Source organism: Triturus cristatus, chromosome 11, assembly GCF_964204655.1.
Source record: "Triturus cristatus chromosome 11, aTriCri1.1, whole genome shotgun sequence".
In the NCBI taxonomy this organism is placed as follows: Eukaryota; Metazoa; Chordata; class Amphibia; order Caudata; family Salamandridae; genus Triturus; species Triturus cristatus.
In genome coordinates, this window is record NC_140594.1 from 312,982,335 (window position 1) to 313,001,578 (window position 19,244).

The 19,244-nt window shown below is 46.5% G+C and overlaps 1 protein-coding gene across 2 annotated transcripts in view; it reads right to left on the reverse strand.

Annotated features, from left to right (window-relative positions):
- MED13L (mediator complex subunit 13L) overlaps positions 1–19,244 on the reverse strand; it is a 964,037-nt gene that overhangs the window by 18,186 nt on the left and 926,607 nt on the right. For both annotated transcript variants that reach the window (XM_085634904.1, XM_085634903.1), the window contains exon 28: positions 17,930–18,081. In XM_085634904.1, coding sequence (XP_085491030.1) covers positions 17,930–18,081 — 152 coding nt within the window. The remainder of the gene's footprint in view (positions 1–17,929; positions 18,082–19,244) is intronic.

Sequence of the window (19,244 nt, forward strand, 5' to 3'; positions counted from 1 at the left end):
GCCGGGGGTGGGCTCACCGGGCTGCCCTCCATCGAAAAGGCATTCGGGGGGGGGTCGAGTGGGACCGGGGCCCCAGAAAAGCAGAGGAAGCGGCAAGGGGCCCGGGTGGGACCGGGCCCCCGAAAATGCCCATGAGCAGCCGGGGGTGGGCTCCCCGAGCCGTAGTACTCACCTGGGGGTCCAGGTGGGACTGGGCCCCCCACCGAGACCCAAGAAGCGGCCGTAGGCGCATCGCGGCTCTCCCCGGCACAGCGGGAGAGCCCCTCATCTAATATGTGTGGAAATCGGTATTAAGCGCCCCAGAATGCCTTGCAAGGCATTAGGAAATCAGCTGTTTTGGGTGCTGGTGGCCCCCAGAGGAGGGGGGTCACCCTCATTTTTTGAAGGAAGGGCAGCCTCCCCCAACCCAAAGAAGAAACGTCCCACCCTAGGTGTCCTGGGGACTAGCAAGAATAACCCCTCAAGGGCTCAGCAAGCATTTAACACCTAGGCTGGAACTTTTATTCTACAGCTGAAGGTGAATGAGGAAGTGCATCAAGGAGTGAAGGGCTGATTTAGGGATGCCTGGAGAAGGGCATCCCCTGGGGGTGGAGAGGTGTAATTGCACCAGAAATGCATTTAAACTGGTTATTTCTTTTTAGGTGGACTGAAAGTCACATGTGTAAAGTGAAGTACCTGTGTAAGGTGATGTTCAGCTAAATGGAGTTATGTTGCTGGACCTTCCTGCTAGGGGGTCTGGCTGTTTTTACGTAATCCCATGCTTTTACCTGGGATTCCTTTTAAAGTGAAGAGGCGCACTGCAGGAGAAGTGTAGTTGCCAGGAGTACTTCTTTTGAAGGGACTGTAAGTCACAGGTGTAAGGAGCTGACATAAGGCAAGTGAGGTTATGTTGCCAGACAGTCCTGCTAGGGTGTCTGGCTGTATATGCGTAATCCTGTGATTTCATGTGTGATGCCTTTAGGGGCTGTAATTGCAATGCATTCAAATAATCAACCAAGGTGATGAGTACTGTCATTTCAAAGTGTACGTAAACATGGATTCTTGCTGCTGCGCTTAGGTGAAGACCCCAGACTGCAAGCCCTTAAGATATAGAGGTGCATACTCTATGGTCAGTAGGAGATGCTCAGTCAGGGTCATGTGTCACCAAGGCAGGTTTACCCCTTCTTAATGGTTGTTGAGGTAATGGGGTGGGTCACCACTGGGATGGTGCCAGTGCGCAGGGCACTCGCTCCAGGTTATGTTCAACTACCTGCATTGGGGGCAAGATGATGTGCATACATGGGAGTGGAGGTACTAGACCCCACCCCCCCCCTGAGGGAGGGGTGGAGATGTTATGCAATGTCACAAAGTAATTCCCACAGCTTGTGTATATTTGTAAATTGGTGCATAGTATTGAGTAGTGTGTGTATTTAATAAATGTACTCTTACTTTTATAAAACAAAGTACAGACTGGACAATCAATCATTGAGTGTTATTTTTGTGCCCCTGCAAATGGATATTACTAGCCCACACCACCTCCCTTGAGTAAGCCTCAGACTGCTCTGCAACCCTACCCTCAGAGTCAGGCGCTACAATTGGGCGTTTGGTTCCCAGTAAAGGACAAATGTAGTCCTGTTATTTGTGCAGGCCTCACAGATGCTGCCTCTTTTTCCAACAGTGTGGATTGTTGTCTGAATGTGACTGAGGCATCTTTGTTGTGTGTTTGCCCTTATGAGCCAGTCGTCCAGGTAGGGGTAGATGTGTATTCCCTCCTTTCTCAGGTGTGCCGCAACTGCAGCTAGGCACTTTGAGGTCTATTGTTGCCATGTAATCTCCTTTTTGAATTTGAGGGATTATCTCTTGGAGAATAGACATTTTGAAATGTTGTGTTAAAATGAACTTGTTTATGAACCTTAGGTCCAGGATTGGCCTTAGTGATAGGTCCTGTTTGGGCACTAGGATATATGGTGAGTAGTTTCCTTTGAAGCGCTCTTTTCTTGGTGCCAATTCTATTGCTTGTTTTAGGAGTAAGTCCTTGATCTCCAAATGTAACTGTATCAGTTCCATCTTTAGGAATTTTCTTCATTTTGGTGGGTTTGAAGGCAGTGTTCTTGTGAGCTCTATGCAATAGCCGTATTTTACTAGATTTAAAATCCAGTTGTCTGTTGTGATGTTTTGCCACTGTTGTAAAAAGTTTGATATTCTTCCCCCACTAGTGTTTTGTGTGGGTCCTTCTTGTGGAAGTTAATTTGAGAAGTTTGCTCTTCCTCTAGAGGGTTGGCCTCTGCCTCGGCCTCTTCCTCGAAAGGGCTGCTTCGGATATTGCTGCCACCCCCGTTATCCAGTTTGTTGGCTAGGTGGCTGTGCATTACCTTGGCCTTGTTGCTGTTGTGACATTTGCTGTCCTTGGCGAAACATTCCTCTTCCTGTGGGCTTCCTGTTGCTGAACCCACCTCTTTTAAATATACCCCTTTGCTGCAGGGGTCCCATTGCTCACGCGGTTTCATTACCCTTTTTAATTTGCTGGAGGGATTCGTTCACCTCCTTTCAAAACAGTGCCTCCACTGTGAAATGCTCGTTGATGATGGATGTTTGAACCTCTTGTTTGAAACCTGAGATTCTGAGCCAGGGATGTCTTCTTAGGGTGGTGCCTGTGCACATCTGTCTGCTGGCAGTGTCTGCTGAATCGAGTGCAGATTTAAGGCATGTATTTGCTATGTTCCTGTCCTCTTGGACATTAGATTATGCTATTTCATGTCCTCTTCAGGGAGCTTGTTAATGAGCTCCTCTATGCCGTCCCACTGCTGGTGGCCGTATCTGTTCAATAGGGCATTAGTTTGCAATGCGCCACTGCGTAGCTGCCTCCTCCATTTTCCTTCCCACCATATCCATTTGTTTGCTTTCTTTTTCTGGTGGAGGCCCAGTGTTAGAGAGTGCATTAGCTCTTTTCCTGGCTGTGGTACGATGGAGTCAGGCATCGTGTTCCCCTGCTTATATTTAGGGTCCTTGGAGGAGGCTTTGTACTTTTTTTTCGACCCTTGGAGTTACCCCCTTATTTGAGGCTGGTCCCTTAAAGACTTCCATGCCCTGGTCTAGGATGCTTGGTAACATTGGCAAGTATTGGGTCTCCTTGTTGGCTGGGGCTAGTGTTTCTAGAAGGAAACATGTGGCTTCCTTTTCCTCCTCGAGGGGGACTCCGAAAGTGTCTGCTGCCCTCTTAACTAGCCCATTGTAGAAGGTGATATCATCAGGTGGTGATGACTTTGATGGATAGCAGTATATCTTCCCTTCGGTACTTTCGGTGTCGAGGTCGTTCCATGTGGATTCCAAATTTTCAGAGGCTTCCTCATCTTCAGGAGGGTCTATATTTTCCTCAAGATCTTCCTTGCGAGGTACGGGGGTTGGTGGCGATTCGAAGATCTCCTCTTCTTCCCCTTCGGCGCCTTCCGCTTCTTCGGCATCTAAGTTGTCTGGTTCGGTGAGTGGTGCTTTTGGAATCCGGAAGTCTTTTAGTGATGCGTCAAACTCCTCCTTTTTGTGGCGGACCACCGCCATCTAGTCCTGGAGTCATTTCCTCTTCGAGGGTTCTCTCTGCGTCGGGGACTGGAGACTTTCTTTTTTTGGGCATGCTTGCCTCTGGTTTCGACAGCGGTGCGCTTCCATTTGAGGTTTCGTGTTCGACCCTTGGTTTTGGCGTCTTATGCGATTTTACCTCCTCGGTGTCCCTTGGCAGGATTCCGTGGGGTTCCTTAGATTGCGGCTGACCTTCGATCGCCTTTTTCTTCGGCGTCAGGGCTGCCTTAGGTTGGGCTTTCTTTTCGTGGCCCTTTGGTTCAGACGGATGTGTATGGTGCCGTACCTTATCCGTCCTCTTCCGTGTGTGGCTCGCCTTCTTGTGGGCGTGTAGTTTTTCGGAGTCCCCTTCCAGAATTTCGATCTCTTGTGCGTCAATCCTGCTGGCACACCTTGGTCATAGTCATCATTGGAAAACCCCAGGTCCTTAAGGGAAGTTTTCTTTGAGGTCTGTGACATGGTGGCGTAGTGGGACTCTCTGTTTTCAGCGAGTCCGGAGAGTTTTTGGCTGGAACGCAGCGCAGGCCTCACAGTCCTGGTCATTATGGTCCTTGGGCAGGCAGATGTTCCACACGTTGTGTTGGTCGTGTTGCGCAAACTTGTGGTGGCACTCAGGGCAAAACTTGAAGTGGGTATTTTCCAAGGCCCCTACCTCGCCGTTTGTCAACCTTAGAGGTTGTCTGTTGTGTCGATAAAGGAGTAGTGTTCTTATCTTCGGTTGCGGTGTCGATCAGTGGAGTTCACTGGAACTTTTCGGCTTCTTTTTTCGTGGGTATCCTGAACATTTTTTGGAGTTTCCGTCTTGCTTCCAGACCCAACGGCGGAAAGAGAATCTGAAGATGGCTACCACGCACAACGACCTCCAGGGCGCCATCTGGCATCACACAGGTGACATACCTGGCACCAAATGGTGGTCGACGATACCCAAAACAAGAAAAAAAAAACACAAACAAAAAAACACAAATGGACTATCCCGGACCAAACCACTAGATGGTGGAATAATGCACAGCATGTGAATCCAAAAAAGGATTTACGCTGGAAAACATATTTGCTGCACCAATGAATAGGATCATATAAGACGGAGATGAAAAGCAAGGTGGAGTGCTTACTTGAAGAGATTTTACAGGACACTAAAAATAAAGTTGTGGCATGGGATACATGTTGCTGTACTTCCAATTTGCATAGGAACAATGCTGCCTCGGTCGCCTTGCTCAGTAAATCGTGGTTTGTCGCCTAGACTCATAACATTTGCCATGAGAGCAATAAGTTTGTTTTGAATTCCCTTATCAAATTTTGGCCATGTCCTCATGATTGAGTTACCATGAGTTGGGGTCTTGGCAACTAAAGTGGTCAGGCCCCTAATTAGGGCTATCTGCTAAATGAATTGGAATGGTTCATCTAGAGTTCACAATGAAAGGCAGGTTTGTTAAATATATAAAGTCTATTTGCTCACTGCGTTTCTACAAAGTGTACCGCAGTGTTGTTTTCAGTGAGGTAATTCGGAAACTCCCTACTGTGAACTGATGAGAATGTCTACCGAGTATTTGCTGTAAGCTTGGACTTCAATGTCTGTGAAAACCATCATCCTGGGATGGATAGATCTTCTTAACAGGATCTTTCAAATAAAGAGGTACACTTGCAATCATCTCCTCTGCAGTTGGTTCCCACTAAAAGCGCTCCTGATATTAAGCTTTTTTATTCATAGTCAGAAATTCGAAAATATGGTGATTTGAGATTACTTCTAAGCAAAGTGAGCACAAAAGCAAGCTTGTAAGTAGGACATGTCCAGGAACAAAAGTAATAGAACTGATGAAATGAATATGTTTGGCTACCTTGCATGTGTATTATGTTAAGTTAGCATTCGCGACACCATTTTATGTTCAGCCGCCATTTTGAGTCATGTTGTAAGCTGCATATTCCCTTCTCAAGAAGCAGGCTGTGGAAAGTCCCATTTACCCAAGGTTAGGCCTTGCTCTCCTAATGAATACACTATTCTTATTAACGTACGAGTTATTTACCTTCGGTAACAATGTATCTGGTAGAGACGTTGTCTAGCCGCAGATTCCTTAACTTAGAATATCCCAAGGCATCAGACTGGATCCAGAAAATTCTTTGCAACAGCACCTCTGCGCGTCGGGGAACGGCGCCACACGACTCCGCCCTCACGTCGTCCAAGTACGTGACTTCAGCAAGGCCATATAAGTCCCTCCCGGCGTGCTGACATCAGTTTTCTTCTAAGAAACGTTTCCGCGGTACAACGCAGAGCCACCAACTAAAAAACTGTGAAAGTATGGTAACAGTGTGCGAGGGATAAAAGCCCAATAAAGAAGGAGGATGGTGCAATACACCATCAAGAAGACAGAATTAGACACTGCGCACATATAAGCTGTGAGAAAGAACCCCGCAAGCAAACCGAAGACCCTCCTAGAGAGCAACAAGGGAAGAACATCTCAACAGTTAGAATAGTCTCACATTACCATGTAGAACACCAGACAGAAATACTGTCATTACCATCTAGAACTGTGTCTCGTAGCAAGAACGGAGCACAAAGAGAACAGTCCACAGCAGGAAGGAATGAAAATGAGAAAACTGGCACCACCCCTACAATAATGGAGATCTGAGACAGAGGTCAACAGATCCCCAATGAAGACGACTGTAGACCAGAACCCTGAGCCAATAGAGAAGGTGAGATGGAAGGAAGGTAGCAGGAAGAAAGGAAAATGAAGAAGATTCTCCTGCAGAAGGTTAAGCAAAAAGGGATCACGTTGAACGTAGAAAACCTCCAAGAGGGAGTCAGCCTTATTATGGCAACTCTGAAGGGACGCAACAACGTGAGTACCCGTTCGAGAAAACCAACAGCAACTGAAGGGGTCAGTGGAAATACCCATTTGGCAAGTTGTGCGCAGAACGGGGAGGCTGGGTGGGCGTTAAGGAATCTGCGGCTAGACGTCTCTACCAGATACATCGTTACCGAATGTAAGTAACTCGCACATCTGATAGAGACATCTAGCCGCAGATTCCTTAACTTAGAATAGATACCACAGCCATGCCCCAAAGGGGAGGTGGGTCTGCGACAGAACAACAGAAACGCCAAGCACGTGAGCCAGCAACTGAGTCACGGACAAAGGGGAAGGCCGTGGCGGTACAGCAAGACAGCAACCCAAATAGCTCGGAAGAGCAAAAGATAACAGAATGCAAGACATCCCGAAAATGCCAGAATGGTGCTACACCATACCAGTATATGCATGAAAGATAGAAACTGCACTAGCCATATACTAGAACAAAAGAAAGAGGGGAGGGAGAGCCCCTCTCAGTGTAATGGCGCACTATGTGAATACCGACCAAATGTCGAGACGAAACATGGAGAGGCAATGAGAGCCTACTAGGCTAGCCCACAGAAGGAAGGCCGGAGAGGCTACGGCCAAGGACCAAAGGCTAATAGGTAGATACCAGCAATGTTTCTAGAATTGCAGGCGGGGACAAGAACCCCGTTAATTGCACACCCAGCCCCAAAAAGGGGAAAAAACAGGGTGAACAGTGACAATGTGAAGCACGCAGATGTAGGCCACCATAGAGACATGCTAAGAGCAAACAGCCACAGAGACCAGAAGGTGGCTTATCCAAAATAAGCACAAGGCCGCTCGACCAGGTAGCTGGAGGGCCAAAATGATACCCAGCAAACGAAATACTGATACACATGGCGTAGAACAAGGACGACTGACCGTAGAAGTGTTGTCCTGTATGCCCAGCTGATATCAAATAGATATCAAATAGGGTGAACTGCAAGAAGGCGGCCCCTCCGAAGGAAGGAGCAGCAAAACCACCAAAGTACTAAGGCGTAGAGATGCAGAATTGCAGACCACACCCTCCGAATGGAAGGAAAGTAACCTCTGTCCAGAGAATAGATTGTCCAGGAACTGGAAACAACTTCAGTAAGTGGAACACAAAAGAGTGCTTTGTCAGAAATGCCGTATGCATGGCTGAATAGCTCCCTGAAACATGGAGACGTTGGATCCTACGTCGCCGCCTCGAAGAGGTAGGAACAAGAGTACTTATGGAACTTGCATGTATACAGAAATAAACTATGCACAACCATGGAGCATAGTTGTAGAGAAATACATCCGGTACATGAATGGCAGACAGAAGCTGCAGTCAAGCGTGAAAACACTCTGCAAAGCTCCCAAGGAGAGGAAGGAAGCATAAGCAAGAGGACCTATGATGTACAGATGATGACGCCAAGGCCCAACAGTGAGTGCTGTACAATCGGCAGACAAGAGTACCAGAGGAGGCATAGAGACCAAGGAATGTCCTAGGACCAGTTGACCGAAACTGAGCTATATAATAGCAAACAAGTATCCCACACGGAGTATGCACATCCCAACAATGGGGAACACCCATCAGGACAAGCCACAGTCCGAGGAACAATCTGTGGAACACTGCCACAGTCGGCTAATTGCCAGTTCAAAATGCATAATGCACCCAAAGGATGCCAAGGAAAGGGTAATAACCCCGGACCATACAAAAGAAAGACCTAAGGCTTACCACCAGACAAAAACACATGACGCATCAATTGGATGCTGAACGAAAGGGTACCACTCCAGGACAAACGCCTGAGAAAAATAGCTCTAAGGTGAGGGGCGAAAGTCCGCAAGAAGACGCTGAACAGCCGAGTCGGCGTGTGCATCAAACAATAAAATCCCATCAAAGGGCAAATCAACAAGTCTTTCCCGGATATTTTCTGGAAAGACTATCCCGCAACCAAGCATGGCGCCACAAGGCGACTGAACCAGCCATAGCCTGGCCTAAGGAATCTACAGTATCCAAGGCGGAGCGAATGGTAAACTCAGCAAGGTCACGGCCATCCTGGAGAAGGTGAAGGAGGTCAATACGAGAGCCTTCAGTGCCGGTGAAAAGCAAAGACTCTGCAGAGTCTCAGAGGGCAGAAGTAGCCCGAGCTAGAACACATACCGTATTTAGTGACCGTAGTGCGGCACTAGTGGAGGCAAAGATGTTCCGACCCCATGACTCAAGCCATCTGGACTCCGGGGAGGAAGCATCAGACGTGGCAGGGAAGGCAGTTTGCACACCAAACCCTTGCACGTCCGGCTGCACAAATAAGCAGACCGGATCATGTGGAGCAGGACGGTGGCGGTGCAAGACCAAACGAGCCACCGGGTCACCAGAAGCTGGCCGAACCATGGTACCCAAAAAGGCATCATACAGAGAGGCTTCAAAGGGCAGAAGTGGCTCCACATTCCCTGACCCACGGTGAAGGACATCAAGTAAAGGGACCACAAAGAGGGGCACCGAAGGGGGTTGCATGTTCAGAATCCGAGTGGCCAAAGAGACCGCTCGCAGAAAGGCTGCACCAGCCTCTGTAGTCCTCCGAGGAGGAGACAGTAGCTCATCATTAGGTGAGGGCTGTAGGCTAACCCTCCCAAGACAGTGAGGGTGCGACCAATGCTCCACTGATGGGAGCCCCATTGAGGAATGGGGGTCCCGACGAGGCTCCTGAAGAGACGAGGAGCCAGTCAGTTGTGGATCCTCTTGAGGAGGCGGGGATCCCGTTGGCTCAACATATTCTAAAGGAGGCACAGGAAAGAATACCACCGGCGTTGAAGGAGGTGAGTCTGTTGCGACGCTTTCTTCAAACGCTTCCGGAGAAGATTCTTCAATGACCCTACGTGGATGCAGCACCAAAACAACCGCAGCCGGCGCCGACTGCACCGTGTCTGGTGCCGACCCAACTCCATCCGGCGCCGAGTTGGCTCCGTCCGGCGCCGAATCTGCGCCGTACTGCGCTGAGGTGGCTCTGTCTGGCGCTGGCTCTGTCTGGCGCTGAATCTGCTCCGTCCGGCGCTGAGGTGGCTCTGTCTGGCGCTGAATCCAAGACCAGCTCCCCTTCAGAAGAAGAGGAAGGAGCTGGATCCGGGGAGGCAAGCCTTTGGCGCCGCACCGGCGCCGACTTGGTCTCGACCACAGAAGGCCCTGACTCTGGAGAAAGAGGCAGAGCCGGGGAGACGAGTCTACGGCGCCGGCCCCAGACTGGCGTCCGCCTGTCCGGAAGGCCGCGGCGTGCACAAAGCGAGGCCTTGAGCACTAGCAACCGCCTGTGGTGCCACAGGGAGCCCCACGGGACTATGTGGCGTGGCAGGGGTGCAGGGGGTCGCAGAGGGGAACCCAGCCGGGCTGCACCGTGACGACACCCTAGGGATCGTATTGGGGGAGCCAGCAGAGCCGCGCCCTGATGATACCACAGCTCCGACGTCCCTGGAGGGCAAGACCTCATTCGACGCTGGGGGTGAACCCTCCGGCGAGTCCGGCGGGGACCCCACAGATAGTGGAGGCCCGAGGATGCCCCAGGAACGGAAAAGGACCCAAGTGAGGCCTGTAAGGCCGTGGCATAGGCCTCCATTTGGGCCCGAGACGCCCTCGCGCCTGGATAGGGTGGGTAGGGCGAGGGCGACATGTGGGGGCGCGGGACCGGAATGTCCCAGGAATTAGCGCCCCTGAAGGAGGTGAAGGTTGAGGACCTCGGCGACATATGTTGCAACTTACCAAGAAGTGGTGAACGACGGCCTTGGCCCCCATAGGGCGAACGACAACGGAACTGCGTTGAAGAGGTCGGGAGATGAGACGACTCCGACTGGGACAGCCGTGCCGAAAGAAGCTTCATCCGGCGCTCCCGCCGGGACTTCGGTTTGAGTTGTTGGCAGGCGTCGCAGTCCGTGGAGCCGTGGTGCTCGCCGAGTCACCACAAACAAATAAGATGTGGGTCCGTCACGGACATTTGCCACGAACAGGAAGTACAGGATTTAAAGCCCGAGGGCATCGCACACTGTTCCAGACGCGAAGCGTCGATGAAGGGCCTGAAAACAGGCCAAAGGAACCGCTCACTCCGGAACCGCGTTGTACGTGGAAAAGAAGGAAAACTGATGTCAGTGCGCCGGGAGGGACTTATATGGCCTCGCTGACGTCACGTACGTGGATGACGTCAGGCCAGGGTCGTGTGGCGCCGTCCCCCGGCACGCAGATGTGCGGCTGCAAGAAATTTTCCAGATCCAGTCTGACGCCTGGGGTTATTCTAAGTTAAGGAATCTGCGGCTAGATGTCTCCATCAGATACATTCTTTCCCATAGATAGAGGCTTTCTCCCTCTAACCTAGCGGTAGACACAAACAGAATGACCTTGGCATAAAGATAATGTGAGTCTGGCCCCAGAGTCGAAACTCATCTTACTGTACTCCTTTGTTTTAGCTCCACCCGCTAGTGGAATTCCATTAGGGGGGGGGGGGGGGGGGGGGGGGGGGACTTTCTTGGTTTAGAAATGTGCATAATGTATCTCTATTTTGGCTGAAATCAGTCCCTCTGCAGCAAACCTAGGAAGCTGGTCAGACTGGACTCTGCTCGATTGTACCTGAATAAAATATACTTGGTTTGTATTCTCTACTGTCTGACGAACTCTTCATTTGTATGGAAGGCTGAGAGGTGGTCACGAGTTACCCGGGTGGTTCTAATCAGGTCACTTCCTTCAGAATATAAAATTACAAAAGTTCATTTTGAGAAGAGAGTAGAGTTGTTTTACTGTTTACACACAGCACCACTGAAAATTAAATCCATTAAAACTATTTTCTTGGCAAATAAAAGGAAAGGACGCGTTTGACTTCTGTCCAAAACTAGGTCCGGAAGAAGTATAGTTTTGCATCCTTGTGCATAGAACTCTGGAAGGGAGTACATTATCGTAATTTACAGGCTATGAAAATGTATGTGTTTCGGCTCTATGACATGTCCTCCAGGAAAAAAAAAAGAAAAAAAAAGATTGTTTGGGGGAATTTATACTATGCTTCCTTAAATTGTCTAGAATGATGCTCACAAAAGGTCCAAGCATGTAATTATTTACATTCAGGGCTAACACTCCTCAGCTCAGAGCAGTCTATCATCTTCGGTTCCTAAAAAGTGTACTTTGTCATTCTTATACTACTTACCTTGACCCGCAAATGCATTTCCTAGTGATGGCATTCTGCCCATCAATCACCTCTGGTCTACAGACATGAAAAAATTTCCACTTTGCAATTTATCAGTCACATACTGAATACAATATGATGAACTTTCTTGCTTAGGACTGCTGCCTAGATTTCCTCAAACACAATTCCAAGCAACTGTTTCCGTTGCCTCTCTGCTGCGAATGGATGGCCAATTGCTGGACCTATTGAAGCTCATGCCTTGTGCTGAAATTAATGTTAAAGTAGAGTTCAAAGATGTTGGTAGACCTTATAAAACGTCAAACTAAGGGGCACAAAACATTTCCTCAGTCATGCGATGCTCCGCTCTTGAACGACTTGCAAACTAGAAAAGGCATCACAGATAGTGTAAACTAGCAAAGACATCACAGATACAAGGTACTGTTGTGGCTGTTATCTGTTGTGCTTCCTTTTAAGGCACAGTGACAAAGGGCCTTTAGGAGTCTCTCTTAATAGGGCACAATTGTATTTTAAACTTGGGTAGGACATTTAATTAATTTCACTTCTTTGAACTTTCCACATAAATGTTCCTGGCCCTTGACTATGAAAGAGCATCCACAAAGGAAGGGTTTGAAGCACTATATTTTTGAGAACACTAATTTTAATTCAACTATGTTACCAGACCACAACCAATTCTTTCATTTTATGTCTTGCTAGGCAACGCATGTATTTATTTTCATGTTACAAAAGGAAATCAGGAGTCAGTAGACCCGCTCCTCAGATCATCACATGACAAGCTGTGCAGTGATTTAGTGTGCTCCCCTCAACTAGGCATCAAATGGAAACAGAACTAAAACAACTGACAATAAGTCTGGGTGGAACTTGCTAACACAAGATAGTACATTAGAGCAAGAGCAAGGAACTCTACCTGGAGCAAGCAGGAGACGACAGAAGGCTATAGCTGTAAAGTAGCTCCCTAAGTAGTCCAATGCAAGCACTATAGTGGCAGTGGAAACATGCAACTAAACAAAAAACGTTGTTAGGTGAGAGATGAAAAAACATTGGGATGAGCCAAGACGTGGCTTACAGCCTACATCCAATGCCTGAAAGAGGCTCATCAAAGGAAGCTGATAGGGTAGATCCAAACACCAGTTTATGACTATGGTTAGCAATGGGTAAATTTGATAGCTGCATAGTCAAAACCCACAACTAAAGATAAAGGAAGAGAAGTTGTGGTTGAAAAGTAAAAAAGAATGCAGCACAACAATTACAAATGTTCAATCATTAAGAAACAGTTTAGAAATCCCTAGCATTTCACATGTTTTATTTCTCACATTATTCTTCCTAAGTATCAACATACTCCTGACAACGCTTTGCTTTATCGCTCCTGGCTTTCTCGGTCATTCATAAACCTCTCCGTCCCACCTTTGTCTCCATTTTTCTCACTTTACCACGTAGTGCTTCCAAAAACTTTAAGACAAAGTACAATTCAAACACCAGTTAAACACAGCAAAGGCGACGACCTCAGACGGTGAGCCCACAGGGCAGATGAGTGACCGGAGATTGCCCTTTTAGTTCATAGAGCGTGGCCCATTAGCGGCTATGTTCACTTATAGACGCTGCAGATAAAAGACCAGTGTTGAGCCACTCACTCATCACAAGCCATTGAGAAGCAGATACCATAGAATGTACAAAGCTGCTTAATGTATGTACGCTGATGCTGCACCTCTGATGGTCCCCACCCACTTCACCAACTGAAACCACAGACAATGCCAGCTCACAAAGACTTCAAAGAAGGCATGCTAATCTCTGGGTTAAAAAAGATACCTGTTCACAAGCAATGCTAACAGGATGAGCGGACGCCGAATAGTTCACCCCAGCCTGACTTACTTCAGTGTCTATTGTCACCCTCACGACTAGTACGGTTCCAGCCCTTCTGCTGTGTCTGACCAGCATCACACCTCCCCACCCCCCCATTCTGGCTCATGACCCCTTTGTCTATGCTTTGCTCTCAATTCTCCAAGTCAAAGAACCACTATCCCCAACCATTCATTGTTTACCTTCTCATTTCTAGTTGGTCTTTTATTCTTCCCACTTTGGCCTCTTCTCGCTACTTGCACCAGGCTGAATTTGACATCGATGATACTCTACTCCTTTTGCACTATCCCAAACTCATCAATCCTCTGCTCATTCCATTGCTGTATGGTTGTGCATCGAGTGGCCACACTCTATCCCCTCCACTCCCTTCACCTCTTCCATGCTCCCAACCCCATCTTTAACTCTAATCTGGCTTTTTAGGTATGGGGTTAGCCAGGACTTTTTGATTTTACTAAAATTGTGTGTAATAAGACTTACTTTTGGGGGCTTTCGACCAGACCTCTTCATTGGTCTATTATGTCGTTCACATTTTAATTCCATCCACTTAAGCACACAGCATGGGGCTGTTGGTCAATACACTTCAACCACTGGCTAATTTCACAATGCTTGATGGAACTCTGCCCATTTCACAAAGAGCACATACATACACTCAAAGAAGCTTCTTTGTTTGCCAGGGACTACTACAACAATGTGTGCTCTTCGAGACCAAAAATTATTTTTTTGCTTTCAGCCCAATTATTTTATTTAGATTGATGAGAGCCTGTGAGATTCCCCAACAAAGTTTGGCTAAAACCATGACAAAACAAAAACAACCGTTGACGAAGCCAAAAGGCTGCTGGTCAACAACCGAATTATTAGCTTTGCCAATGCTTGTTTTTCATTTTTAAGTTGAGGGGGTCCTGCAACCTCCAAACTATAAAGTTTTGCAAAAACCATGAGGAAAAAATAAGCACCAACAAAGCCAAATAATAAGTACAGACAAAGCCAAAATGTGGCAGCCAAAGCTAGACCTATTGGCTTTGCCAATGCTTGTTCAATTCTCACTTTCCACAGCTTTACCTAACCTGCCCCATTGTTACCCAATCCATCTGGTAAATCTGTTTCCCTCACCAGTCCTCTTACTGTCCTCCACTATGTCTTCAGTGCCTACCAATTTGCTCTTACGCAGTCTGCTGTGTGGTCTACAGAGCTATTTTGTTACTTAATACCAAAGTAGTCTACTTTGCTTACCCACATCTTCTCACTTCCCGTCTTGCCCTCTCCATTCCATATCTTGCTCCCCCACCTCTTCTATTGCTGCTAGTCCAACTAATAATCTCCTCTCCACACTTCAAGTCTTCATAGTTTATTCCCCTGTTCCTACATACTTTGTGCCCTTCCACATATTTCACCTTATGTTCCTTTACTTCCTTGTCAGTTTCCTGAATCATCTTATGGTATTTGCAATCACACTGTCCCCCTCTGCATACCCATCTGTTCTCAAGTGACCCCCTTCATTTCTCGCCTCTGATCCCCTTAGTCCATGTCTAATGGTCTTTCAATCCACGTTTGTTGTTATTTATGCAGTCACCTGTTGTCCAACTAGGTATCTTTTCTTCAATTACTGTCAACCACATTACGATCTCCTCTGCTTACAGTCTATGTCCTCTCCTATGTACTCAAATTTCCTCTATTTGCCCCCCCCCCCCATCTAGTATCGATCCTACAATGAGTTCACCCTCACTCTGTATCTATTATATATTGGGTGTGACTTCTTTACTCCCATTGCCCAACCGCACTCTCACCAGCCTTACTTGCCACTCAAGTAATTCTTCATGTCCCTGTATTTGAGTTTCAACCCATGCACCTCAGCTCAAGAGTAAGTCTTGACTACTAACCCGGTTACTCTGCGTGCTAAAGACTAAACAAGAACATTCACAGAACTCCGTGATCTCACAAGTCTCAGGTTCTTAGGTTAAAGGAAAAACAGGCAACATTTGTCACAAGGATTGCCCAATTGCCCATGACAACTATACTTATAACTATGAGCATCACTAACTAAATATTACATATTTCAGTCTGGGTCAGCATTGTATCAATTGAATCTGAGTGTGAGGTTTGCATTGCTTTCCTATTCAATTTTATTCTTGTACTTCTGTTTGCCAACTGGTGGTGTAATCCAGAGTCCTGGCTCTGTCACTCACAGATTTTATTCCTACTACTACCTTGCGCAGAGTACTCCACATGTGGTCCTTTATTTTTTTTCTCTGTTTTACGGTCCCATCCACCTATTGGCCTTGTTCTTAGTTTACCTAAAGGTGTTCGATATATTTATGTCTGTTTCTGTGGCTTTTGTTCCAGGTTCAGACGATCATTTCTTTGTGCTTGTCTGTGTTCTGTATTATTTTAGATTAATAAGTAACTGTTCCTGGTTGGCGTATCATATTTTCGCTTTAATCAATTTTTCATCACGCTACTATGTTCTGACCTCTGATGTTTTTGAAAAATAACCCATTTGCAGTTTTTTGTAATCATATAAAACGTTTAGCGCAACACCACTAACATTCTTCTAACAAAATTGAACTGTAAATTCAATTATCTCAACAACCTTAGACTTTCTTCCTTTTAGAACATAATGACTGACCTAATACAAGAGTCGAGACTTGGCAGTTCACAATGCTCCACCACTTTTGCATAAACTCTTAAGCAATTTTTAATAACTTAATGCAATTAGACAAGTAGATTAATATTCCACTGGCACTAAAAATTAAATTAAACAAAGCTTTCAACATAAATCAGTTTTTATAACACTTCCTTAGCCCTAAAGACATCAAATCGGAGGGGAAATTGAAGACATTGAGCACTCATTACAACAAATATTATTTCTCTCCTTCCTTCCCAGTCTAATTTTTGGATTCCACCACAGCCCAATAAAAAGGAATTAAAGTGGCCTACAATTTCATATCTAGCTCATTGCCATTTGACTTGTTGCCATTTAACTTCTTTGCTGGCCAATCTAATGCTTTTGACGATCAAAGGCCTATCAAAATCCTTGGCGGCAAGCAGTTTTCCTCTGCCACTACCAGTAAGAGCAGTGACATAATCGGTCATTTCCTTTAGGATTGTTAGAAAGCCATGGCACTTTTAAGAAGAACATTAGCAAAGGCAATAGGTCACACCTGCTCGACAACTATTGGCTTTGTCAATGTTTTTTTAACCATGTTGTACAGCAGCGCTACTGCTCTGCAGCATGGGTAAAGTAAAGAAAGAGCACTATGATGGCCGCATCATAACACTTCTTTTCCCGTTACTTTCAGCTACGCTGTACAGCAGCCGTGCTTCTGAACATCATGGCTAAACTAAACATTGACAAAGCCAGTACTGTCCACGTCGGCAAGACCAAATTGGATTTGCCAATGCTTTCCCCCCCCCCCTGATGGGAGGCTCGGAGGGAGGTAAGCAACAACATGGAGAGAGTGTGAGGGCCCAGCAACAACATAAAGAGGGTCAGACGGGGCAAGCAACAACACACAGAGGGATGGGAGGTTGGGAGAGGGCAAGCAACAACACAAAGAGGAATGGGAGGGCAGGAGGGGGAAGCAACAACACAAAGAGGAATGGGAGTGGGTAAGCAGCAACACAGAGGGATGGAAGGGAAGCAATAACAGCAGGATGGGATGGTGAGAGGGGCAAGCAATAACACCGAGAAGGGTGTCAGGGGACAAGAAATAACACAGAGCCGGATGAGAGGTTGGGAGGGGGGCAAACAAGAAGACAGAGCAGAACGGGATGGTGGGAGAGGACAAATAATAACATGGAGTGGGAAAAGGGGGTAGAAGGACAGGAGGGTGATGGCCTGTAAATACATGCTCTTATGGAGTGCTACAACTGAAAGAAAAAAGTAGCCCATGCTCAAAAACATGAGCAATGGAACGACATTCACTGGTCAAGGAAGCAGTACTTGGGCCATGCTCCAGGGGAGGGACAAATGCACAAAGAGGAAGTGAAGCTGGCAGGTGCTGAACAAAGAAGCAAGGAAATAAGTGACGTTGAGGCTAACTAATGGTAAGCAATGGGCGGGCTCTAAATCTGCTGTAAGCTAAAAAAAAATCTCATAAGCGACAGCGCATGCACTGTCTCAGGTGAGACCTATTAAAGGAAGTACTATGACAAGTACAGGCTTCCATTAATCAAAATTAGAAAGATTAGAGGTATTAACATTTTCTTGTTTCAAATAACACCTCCAAAGAATTTTTGCTCATCTGCTCACGTGCCCATTTTTTAAACATTCTCTTCCTATTGTTAGTGTGTTTAAAACTAGTCTTCAAGGTAAATTTTCTTTCTGCGTCAGTCTTATATCGACCCTGCATGTTCCAGACATTTATCCTCAGTTTGTCACAACCTATTTTTCACTATACATTCAATGCATTCTTAAAAACGGCATACTTGTAACAGTACTAAGATTCGAGCCTCGTTTTTCTTGGCTACAGGCCATATTTGCTCATCTTCCATTGCACACCTGAACCCAGTTACAGTTCAAGAACTACCCAACATTCTTACCCTGCTATGCTGGAAGTGTGATCCTACTCCAATGCCAGATGGCGAACCAGGGGATGGAACAGGAGAGGAGTTTGGAGAGGAATGCAGGTTGCCTGTGATCAAAATCCCAATGTCGTTGTCTATGTCATCTGGGAACTGGATTTCAAAGATGTCTAAAAAAAAGAAGAAGAGCAATATTAAAACATTAGCATTGATACTCTCTGCATGGTAAACATTGCCATTTCTTTTCGCAGCAGGATGTGTTTTGGGGATGTTGTGATTTTAGCTGTAGTGTCAGTAGGTTTGGACGTGAGGCAAAAATGTGTTCTTGGACACAGCCCCATTATGTTCAGCTGATGCTCTCGTTAATCTAGAAGATTAAATAGTTTCAATCTTTTTCTTCAAAGTTCGACCCTGACAGGTCAAGAAAGAACCCCAGATCTGGAGGACTACATCAATTATTTAATGTATGCTTGTTTGAAAGAGTAGCATGTGCCATTTGAATCAAAAGGAGCTCAAATACGTAGTTCATACCCAGGTTTGTCACTCAGTCATAAATCAGCTGACCTTCGGGTACCACAGGCTATCCTTGCAAAGATCAACTCAACCTGGAAAAGGGCAACTCATAGTTAATCGATATACACATAAGTACTATACTATCAGGGACCCTAACGGATACTTTAAAACTCCAATTATTACCTGATCATAATCCTCAAAACAGTTCTAAGAACCTGCCCATAACATGCTCATAACTTTGTGTGAGCTGCCTAACGTGACACTAGGCCAAGTGAATCAGCTGCTGCTTTGCGCTGATTCCACCTGGTTGACTTGCTTCCATTCACACCAAAATAAAAAAAATCAAAATACTGATTTCCTACTTCCACACTTAGAAGAACATTACAACACAAACCTAGTTTTTAAGCTAATTTCTTTGCTACTCTTCCATCTAAATGATTACAAGGCTCTATGCTCCACTAGTCCCCCAGGCTCCTACAGGCAAAAGCAGTCAGGGCTCAATGATTAACAAGGAAATGAACTTCAGAACATTTAGCAGCAGGTGGTTAGCAGGCACGCTTTTGGGCACTTCTCTTAATTAGCGATGTTATGGCATGAAAAGAGTTGGCAGGTTAGAAATGGGTGGGGATCAGGCAGTGGTGCTGCAGAAAGATTTTTTTTCCTGATACGAATAAAGGATGAGGGGAAGCAAGGATGAGGGAAGCAAACAAGTAAGCACGAAAAGCTTTGGGTACAGCCATACTTTCATTAGACAAAACAATAAAGCAGTTAGAATGAATAGATCTTTCAATGCCATCTCAAAATACACAAACCCTCTATT